This window comes from Sardina pilchardus, chromosome 22 (assembly GCF_963854185.1).
Source record: "Sardina pilchardus chromosome 22, fSarPil1.1, whole genome shotgun sequence".
Classification (NCBI taxonomy): domain Eukaryota; kingdom Metazoa; phylum Chordata; class Actinopteri; order Clupeiformes; family Clupeidae; genus Sardina; species Sardina pilchardus.
In genome coordinates this window covers 16,533,253-16,543,252 of record NC_085015.1, presented here as the reverse complement: position 1 = coordinate 16,543,252, position 10,000 = coordinate 16,533,253, and the positions used below count along the sequence as shown (strand labels likewise).

The following is a 10,000-nucleotide window of genomic DNA, read 5'->3' as shown; positions in this document are numbered from 1 at the left end:
ACGGTCATATTCAAAATGGAAAGACCACCAAAGGCAAATTTGAATATGACCGTCAACTCATTTGAATGCCACACAGCAACCGTTGGATAACGTTAGAAGAATGTGCAGTGGTGCTTGAAAGTATGTGAAACCCGTGAACTGTCATGACTTTCTAATTTTATCATCACCAGTTTTTAAATATGAACTGTTCTGTCAGGTGTGTAAAAATACTTCTTTCAAAAAGCTGTGTGTGTGTGTGTGTGTGTGTGTGTGTGTGTGTGTGTGTGTGTGTGTGTGTGTGTGTGTGTGTGTGTGTGTGTGTGTGTGTGTGTGTGTGTGTGTGTGTGTGTGTGTGTGTGTGTGTGTGTGTGTGTGTGTGTGTGTGTGTGTGTGTGTGTGTGTGTGTGTGTGTGTGTGTGTGTGTGTGTGTGCACATGTACACATGTACAGTATGTAAGAATAGCTGAAGTGACGTACTTGTGTTTGGTGTTGTTCTGCAGGCCCTGCTACACACGCAGAATAAGCTGAGGTCCTTGGTGCCCAACTTCACCTTTAACCTGGGCTTCTCTGGCAAGTTCTTCCACACAGGTAAGTGGTGGTCACCATCAACACACACACACACACTCCCACACCTGCACACACACACACACGCACACACCTACACACACACACACACACACACACACACACACACACACACACACACACACACACACACACACACACACCTACACACACACACCTACACACACCTTCACACACACACACCTACACACACCTACACACACCTACACACACCTACACACACCTACACACACCTACACACACCTACACACACCTACACACACACACACACACACACACACACACACACACACACTCCCTGCATGTGCACACAAAGCCTGACACACACACACTCTCGCGCTGCTTCTGCTGTAGGAACCGATGAGGAGGACCTGGGAGACGACACTCTGCTGCGGCACCGTAAAGAGTTCTGGTGGTTCCCCCACATGTGGAACCACATGCAGCCGCACCTGTTCCACAACGTCAGCGTGCTGGCCGAGCAGATGAGGCTCAACAAGCAATTCGCCCAGGTGAGAGACACACACACACACACACACACACACACAGAGAGAGAGAGTCTTACGCATATTGATCTGGTGTACTGTATATGAAACGCACGACCCAAAGTCGCCTGCCTCTTGGGTTCCTATCAGAGTGACGTAAAAGCCTGAAATGAATGAAGGGGTTAAAACAAGGCTGAAGAACAAAGCTCTCTAAAAAAAGAAAGAAAGAAAGAAAGAGAGAATGGATGGAAAATCAAATGAAAAAGGACGAAAGAGATTTGGAGTCAGGGGAGGTGAGTGAATATCATAGAGGTTTGGCATTGTTATGCAGGTCAGATTGGAAAGGGAAGGTAGCCTATTTGAGTATCTTTCTAGAGTGACATTCAAAGTCAGACAGACAGACAGACAGACAGACAGACCCAAAGGTGAATTAGTTTCTGCTATAATAAATGGAACTAATGGGCTACACCAGATGTCATAGTGGCGGGTGTACGTTCAGAAAAAATAGACCACCTGTGTTTTTAATGCTACGCAAACGGAACGTTTCACTGGGTTGCGGACCCAGTATACCCTCCCTATAATAGGGGTGTGTGTGTGAGCCCCTTCCCCTGAGGTACAGGATGTGTGTTTGGACCGGTCCTGACGAGACTGATTCCGTGGTGCACTGGAGAGACGTTTTCAGTAGCTTATCAACACGGAGCTGGTCTGCACCAACACATAAATCATCATCATCACACTTTTGCGGGGGTGCTACTGCTCACTAACTGCTGTCAGCATATCTGTGTACTGGCAGCCACTGTGTTGCACGCGCCAAATAAAGATGAACTCATTATGGGATGTTCAGGGGTGTGTAGGTTTGTGTAGTGCCATCCTGTCACGGTCCTACTGTGACACTCATTAGTGTGTAGCCCTCTCACACTGCAGCATGCCACCACAACATTAATCATCACCCTGTGTGTGTCTGTGAACAACTAATAGCACTACGGCATCATCCCTGATTTAGCCCAACTCCTCTCCTAGGGCAGGGGCAGGGGCAGGCAACCTGCGGCCCTTTAGCGCCTCTCTAGGGGCTCCCTGGCTTCCTCGAAAACAAATTAGATGCCTACCTTCTAGCTCTTCTTCTAGGGCTAGACCTCAGATGAAGAAGCCTGTGTCGGGTGGAAACGTCGTCGTTTGATTCGTAACTATTCATGAGGTTTTTAGAAGTTTCAGAAGTGTTTAGAAAGGAGTGTGGTTGGTTCATATTCAGATGAGATTAACTGACATGAAAGGCTAGACTTTGTGTTCTGTCAGTTTTTTTAGGTTGTGTAGACTTTGTGTGAACTGGATGAAAAAGAACTCTTTTCTTTGGGAACCAGTGTGGCGCAGGATCACCCAGATCAGGATACTGGATTCAGTTTCACTTTCTCTAGAAGATGGGCACGAGGGTCTGCAGTTGTCTGACTGCTCTTGTGTGTTGTGCGTTTGTTTGGTTTATTCCTGTCGCGAGTCACGACTGCATGGCGCCCCATCGTTAATCATCGTTAATCTGCATAGCCGTGTGGAACATCGCCACGCAGCTCATTATGGGATGCGCGCTCTCCACGTCCGGCTGAGATCCTGCGCAACTTGCATAATAAAAGCGTCTCGTGTTGCCGATCCGCAGGAGGAGGTAATGTGTTCAAACATGATTTTAATGACTTCCGTAGAGGTGGACGACGTGCAATTACTGTGTAATGTTTCACAGCACACGTTCTCTGTAGGTAGAGGAGGTAGAGGGAGGTCAGAAGTCTGGTGCGCTGAGATCTCCTCACGACGATGAGAGGGCGCATATCTGAATACATATTCAAGGACGCGTACGAGGACATATACAAGGTTACATATGAGGCGGGTTCTCTAATAGAGCTCAATTTCCTGCCAAGTCAAGGCTCAGATGGAGTTCAAAACCAAGTCCATATGATATATGTTTGATTTAGTGTCATTATTTTGTCGCTAACGACGACAAGGTCATTCTGAGTTCATTAACAAAAGGTAAGGCAGATTGCATTAGAACACTGATTTGCTCAGAATAAAAACTATTAACCTTGAAACTCCTCAAAACCCTGCTGTTCACCACAGCTTTTCATTACACCTGGGCTAGAATTACCATCCTCTCCTGTTCGTATGTGTTCTTTGGTACCTTCAATGGTGTTAAATCAATCTTAGAAGTTATATTGTTATATTGCCACTTATTGTAATATTGTTATATATTACAATATATAACAATATATAATTCTTACAGGAGCACGGCATCCCTACAGACATGGGCTACGCTGTGGCCCCCCACCACTCCGGGGTGTACCCGGTGCACAGCCAGCTCTACGAGGCCTGGAAGTCCGTCTGGGGAATCAAGGTGACCAGCACGGAGGAGTACCCGCACCTGAGGCCCGCACGCTTCAGACGAGGCTTCATCCACAACGGCATCAAGGTGAGAGATCACGGGCCAGGTGTGTTTCTCAGGTGAGCCATCATTAGTACACAGGTCAGGTATGTTAGCCAGGTGAGCCATCACTACACAGGTTAGGTATGTTAGCCAGGTGAGCCATCGCTACACAGGTCAGGTATGTTAGCCAGGTGAACCATCACTGCACAGGTCAGGTATGTTAGCCAGGTGAACCATCACTTTACAGGTCAGGTATGTGTCCCAGAATCCCTGTTATGGTGAGGAAGGAGGACATCTGGTCCAAAGAGAAGACGAGTTCCTGATCTTCCTCCGTCAGTGGACAGGTAGTGATCTGACGGTCACCTGTGCAATAAAGAGATTGAAGAATGCAAAAGTGCAGCTTTTTCTCCTTTTCTAATTGATCATGTGTAAGTTTGGTCCAGCACTCTTACAGACAGATACAGTAGCAGACCAAGTGAAGCCTGCTGCTAGTCTCTGTGACTAATAGAAATATACTACTCACAAAAAGTCAGGGGTATTCGGCTTTGGGGTGTAGTTTCAGGATGAAGCTAAAATCCACTATGCCCTTTGCAGGTGACCTCAATGTGACCTCCTCTTTTGAATTTGCATGTCCAACACAGTTCAATGTTTCAGCAGCACTCTCATTTAAATTTCACCCAAAAGCCAGATATCCCTTAGAATTTTTTTGTGAGTAATGTATTATATTGCAACTCTAAAAATCTAAAAAGCAGTGGTGTTCATACGGCGCCACTGCTGAGAAGCTGATGAAGCCCGGTGGGAGCTTGTGCTCTTTTCATGCCCACGGTTCTGTTTGAGTCCCCAGCCAGCGCTCCGTGGATCACGATCCGTTGAAATCCCCCGCAGTAGAAGGTCAATTAGCGTAGAAGTGATATTTGCACTCCCAAAAGAAGTGGGACCTCTGCTGTATTGCTCTGAGTCTGGCATATCGATTTGCCACATTCATCATGAAGTCTTAAGATTTCATTAAGTTTTGTGAAGTTACATATTAATTCAGTGTCAGGAGTACTGATAATGTGTTTGAGATCCCTGAAATAACTCCCCCAACGGACAATTGCACTCATTTATGCAATTATTCCACCTGCAATCTACCTTTTTAATTTCACTATTTTTGTCACTTTCTACTTTTTTGTCACTCTTACACTCTAGACCCTTTTAAATTTTCCTAGAATTGTTGTTAGAATAGAATTGCTCTAAAAAAAAATGAAATGTTTTACCATGTTGTCTAATGTAATGTAATGTAATGTAATGGCATCTGGGCTAAAGTCTGCAGTGGCTCTAGAAGTCGCAGGCTGATTAAAAGCCTACAGATGCATTAGCTTCTCCTTTGTAGCCTTGCTTTATCTCCAGCCTTGGAGATAAATGTGCATTATGTTGCATGTCTTGCTGAATACCTTTTCAGTCATTATTATCACCATTGTAATCTTTACCATCGTTAACCTATTACCGTAATTACCGAATTACCTTCGTTTGCCTGCGTAGTCATTCACATTCAAATGACAAAAGTTTTTTTTTATGCTACAATGGATTCATGTTTACAATCCTTAATCAAAATCAAAATGTCACGTCGCAAAGCTTTTAACACTGTCTTTGTGTATTAAGAAAGAGGAAAAGGTGAGCATGATTGTTGTGTGATGTGTTTCTGGAAGGTTCTCCCGAGGCAGACGTGTGGCCTTTTCACCCACACCATCTTCTACAAGGAGTACCCCGGAGGATCATGGGAGCTGGACAAGAGCATCCGCGGAGGGGAGCTGTTCATGACGCTGCTGCTTAATCCGGTAAACAGCATGAAAGACACGCACGCACTCACGCAGGCACTCACTCACTCACTCACTCACTCACTCACATTTCTAAGCATACACACACACACACACACACACACACACACACACACACACACACACACACACACACACACACACTTTCAAACAAACACACACACACACACACACACACACACACACACACACACACACACACACATACTGTACACATACACACATATTTTTACATATAAATAAAAACACACATGCCTCCAGGTAGCTCAAATGAGGCCCATTATTCTGCTAAACGAGCCTTCATTTCCATTTCCCACTTCAGCCCAGCTTCAGCTCTCTCTCTCTCTCTCTCTCTCTCTCTCTCTCTCTCTCTCTCTCTCTCTCTCTCTCTCACCTTTCCTTTCTTCTTTTCAGTCTTTCTGTCTCTCTCTTCCTTCCTTTCTTTCTTTCTCTCTCTCTCTCTCTCTCTCTCTCTCTCTTCCTCTGCTTACTTTAATTAAGCACAAACTGTATGCTTGTAATTACAGTGTGCAAACGCACTCCTCTGTCTTGCACAGGTCAGTATCTTCATGACCCACCTGTCTAACTACGGCAATGACCGGCTGGGCCTCTACACCTTTGAGTCGCTGGTGAAGTTCGTCCAGTGCTGGACCAACCTCCGGCTGCAGACTCTGCCCCCAGTGCAGCTGGCTGACAAGTACTTCCAGATCTTCCCAGAGGAGAGAGACCCCTTGTGGCAGGTAAGAGGAACTACAACATTGTCCTCCTGAGACAATAAATAGTGATTAATCCTGGTCAACTTCAGGGTCCTGATTCCTGGCCTATAGGAAATCAACCTGTGTCCCTGTATATGTAGGACCAGCATTGAAGACAGGGTCTACGATTGACAGCTGTTTTGGCTAAAGATCGAGGGCACATGGTTGAAGGAAGGTTGAAAGGATATAATTTAATTCACTCCACTCGTTTATTTACCAGAACCCCTGTCATGACAAGAGGCATAAGGACATCTGGTCAAAAGAGAAGACGTGTGATCGGCTGCCCAAGTTTCTCATCATAGGCCCACAGAAGACAGGTATTGACATCCCCTCAACATAGGTGATCTAACCGCCACCCTCTTAACTCTCATATCTAGAGGAATGTGGTTTTAATTTCAGTGTTCAGAGCAAACATATGCATTTGAAGTGGAGATGACTGGTGTGTATATAGTGTTACTTTGCTTATCATATTGAGTCATTTTATACAGTACAGTGTAATGTATCTGTGTGGTTCAGCTGCACTCATCTCTGCAAGTTTGCATGTGGTTATATTTATCCTCTATATATATATAACCTTAACACTGAGATGATTGACTGCTTCTAATTTAATCTATGGCGGTATTTAATTAGAATAGAGGTAGATCTCAAGTGAAAGAACAGATGCGAGTGAAACCCTCCACAATACTAGAGGCTTCACGACTACACGGTAGATGTTTCATTATTAGGTGCTTATCCATAGCAGGTGCGTTCTTATTATGGTTGTAAAGATTATTTTCATATTTGATTAATCTGCCTATTATTTTCTTTATTAATCGTGTAGTATAGATCAATACAATCCCAGAAAATGGTGAAAGAAATGTAGTCTAAGCTGAACATGTTCAAGTTTCACAAGAGTGAAATCTTGTGTATTTTCCTTCATTCAATTACTCAATTATCAAAATAGTTGGCGATTCATTTACAACTAATTGATGAATCGTTGCAGCCCTTCAGTAGTTGTTATTGCACTTTTATACAGCTGTAGGCTACTGTATGCACGACACTGTGGAACAGATCTCATTTTTGGTGAAGTACTCTCCAGCCCATTTAGCTGTAAGCCATTTTGTTCATCATGACTACTTTGCTCCAGCTTAGAGCGCCGAGGAGTGATTTTAATACCGTAGTCGGCATGAACGAGTTAACCATGTGTGTAATACAAGATGGTAATAACAATCTAACAAAACAACAGGCGGCCTGCAGTGTAGCGACGAGATTGAGAAGTGAAAGTCAGAGAGAAAACAGATTGAAAAATACTGTATGTGTAGTGTCCATAACATGGAGTTCATTATGTATTCTTTCATTGCTCTCTCCCTCTCTCTCTCTCTCTCTCTCTCTCTCTCTCTCTCTCTCTCTCTTTCTTTCTTTCTTTCTTTCTTTCTTTCTTTTTCTTTCTTTGTCTTTCCTTCTTGTGTCTTTCTCTCTCTCTCTCTATCTCTTTCTGTCTTTCTTTCTTTTTCTTTCTTTGTCTTTCCTTCTGTCTTTCTCTCTCTCTTTCTTTCTTTCTTTCTTTCTTTCTTTTTCTTTCTTTGTCTTTCCTTCTTTTGTCTCTCTCTCTCTCTTTCTTTTTTTCATTCTTTCTTTTTCCTTCTTTGTCTTTCTTTCTTTTGTCTTTCTTTCTCTCTCTCTCTCTCTCTCTCTCTCTCTCTCTCTCTCTCTCTCTCTCTCTCTCTCTCTCTCTCGCTCTCTCTCTCTCTCTCTCTGTAGGTACTACAGCTTTGCACTCGTTTCTCTCCCTCCATCCTGCCATCTCCAGTAGTTTCCCCAGCCCAGTGTCATTTGAGGAGGTGCAGTTCTTCAGCGGCCCCAACTACCAGCGGGGTATTGACTGGTAAGGAGCACACACACACACACACACACACACAACACACACACACACACACACACACACACACACACACTGAAACACACACAAACACACACATACACACGCACAGTTGTGTCAAGTTTTGTCTCCGATTAGCACTTATTTTAAACACGCACACACACACACACACTGATCATGAGTCCAACTTTTTGCAGTATTTCCTGGTGATTTCTGCCAGAACTAAATCATTTGCTATGAATTAATAATGTGATGTGGAATATCAAATGCAGCGGGTCAATTCCTCATCTCTCCATCTTTCACACAAGTCTCTGTACTCCTGTTTTATATTCCTCCAGCCTTGCTCTCCCCCTTCCTCTCCCTCCTCTCCCTCCTCGCTTTTAAATGGCTTCATTCGCTATATGGTCCCCTTGGAATTTTAAGGTTCTGTCTGCACTCGTTCTGAGATTCTGAGCTTCAAAGGGTTAGAATTCCATAGTGGAGTAAGCTTCTACAGATATGATGCATACAACTTCAAGAAACACCTCACCTCACCTCACCTCACTTTATGAAGTTCTCACATAATAAGAATATGTCAATAACTCAATTTTGTCAGATAGAACCTTATAATTCTGAAGGGACGATATCTGTATGGCCAAGCTGTGCATTAGATAACCATACCTCAAACTCTCAATTTCAGTTTCAAAGGCTCTAGTGACCGATCAAGAGGTCTTGTATTACAAGACACAGAAACACACTGATGGACAGATTCATAAATCACTGTTACATTGTTAACACTGTTACTATCAATGATAATTATTTCACTACTCACAGGGATATTCCAGCCTGGGTGTTCCCATGCTGCCTTGCACACGATTTTATTCATAAGGCAGTCCCCTGAGATAGGGGACCAATCACAGAACAGGGGGGAAAAGCAGGACTATGATGAGCTATGCACAGACATATTTGATAGACATCCGTGGCGTCCAATGAACGGATCTGGGCATTTTTTCAAATACGAGAAAATTAACGTTTGGTTGCCAGACCACGTCTCATTTGAGAGGTGGTAGGCACTAGCCAGGCTAGGGATATTCGGCTTTCGGGTGAAATTTACAGGTGTGACCTTTTACCTTTTACCTTAATGTGACCTTTCCTAATCTTTTGAATGTGCATGTACTGTACAACAGTTCAATGTTTCAGTACTTTCTGTACTGAAACATTTAAATTTCACTAGAGCGCCAGAAATCCCTAACTTTTTGCAAGTAGTGTATATTTAAAATACAATATATAATAAATAAATGATAACCCTTTTAAAGAATTCTTTCTCTCTGTCTCTCTCAGGTACATGGACTTCTTCCCCGTCCCCTCTAACGTGAGCACGGACTTCCTGTTTGAGAAGAGCGCCAACTACTTTGACACGGACGCGGCTCCGCCCAGAGCCTCAGCCCTGCTGCCCAGAGCCAAGGTCATCGCCGTCCTCATCAACCCTGCTGACCGCGCGTACTCCTGGTACCAGGTAGGGGTGTGTGTGTGTGTCTGTGTGTGTCTGTGTGTGTCTTTGTCTATGTCTGTGTCTGTGTCTGTGTCTGTATCTGTGTCTGTGTCTGTGTCTGTGTCTGTGTCTGTGTCTGTGTCTGTGTCTGTGTCTGTGTCTGTGTCTGTGTCTGTGTCTGTGTCTGTGTCTGTATCTGTGTCTGTGTCTGTCTCTGTGTCTGTGTCTGTGTCTGTCTGTGTGTGTATGCCTCCATTTCCATATTGCTTGTTTCCTAAGATGTTTTCATTCATCTTTTGTTCAGTCTTACTACTTTGCCTCACTTTCATTATGTTGTCTCCCTCCCTTTCTCTTCTTTCTTCCTCCCTCTTTCCTCTTCCCTTTCTCATCCCTCTATTCCTCTCTCTTTCTTATCTCTCTCTCATCCTCCCTTTTTCCTCTCTCTCCTCCTCCCTCTCATCTTTTCTCCTTTCTTCCTCCCTCTTCCCTTTCTCCTCCTCCCTTCCCCCCTCTCTTCCCTCTCTCCTCCTCCCTCTCCTCCCTCCTTTCTTATCTTCCCTGTCTCCTCCTTCTCATCCTCTCTCTCTTATCCTCTCTTTCTCATCTCCCTCCCTCCCCTCCTCCCTCTCCTCCTCCCTCTCTCTCCTCTCCT

The 10,000-nt window shown here is 44.3% G+C and overlaps 1 protein-coding gene across 3 annotated transcripts in view; it reads left to right on the top strand.

Moving 5' to 3' along the window:
• The window catches only part of ndst2b (N-deacetylase/N-sulfotransferase (heparan glucosaminyl) 2b), a 111,625-nt gene that overhangs the window by 95,395 nt on the left and 6,230 nt on the right, over nucleotides 1-10,000 (top strand). For all 3 annotated transcript variants that reach the window (XM_062525870.1, XM_062525871.1, XM_062525872.1), the window contains 8 exons: nucleotides 480-567; nucleotides 919-1,073; nucleotides 3,307-3,492; nucleotides 5,136-5,264; nucleotides 5,822-6,004; nucleotides 6,240-6,336; nucleotides 7,760-7,883; nucleotides 9,198-9,372. In XM_062525870.1, the coding sequence (XP_062381854.1) occupies nucleotides 480-567; nucleotides 919-1,073; nucleotides 3,307-3,492; nucleotides 5,136-5,264; nucleotides 5,822-6,004; nucleotides 6,240-6,336; nucleotides 7,760-7,883; nucleotides 9,198-9,372 (1,137 nt within the window). The remainder of the gene's footprint in view (nucleotides 1-479; nucleotides 568-918; nucleotides 1,074-3,306; nucleotides 3,493-5,135; nucleotides 5,265-5,821; nucleotides 6,005-6,239; nucleotides 6,337-7,759; nucleotides 7,884-9,197; nucleotides 9,373-10,000) is intronic.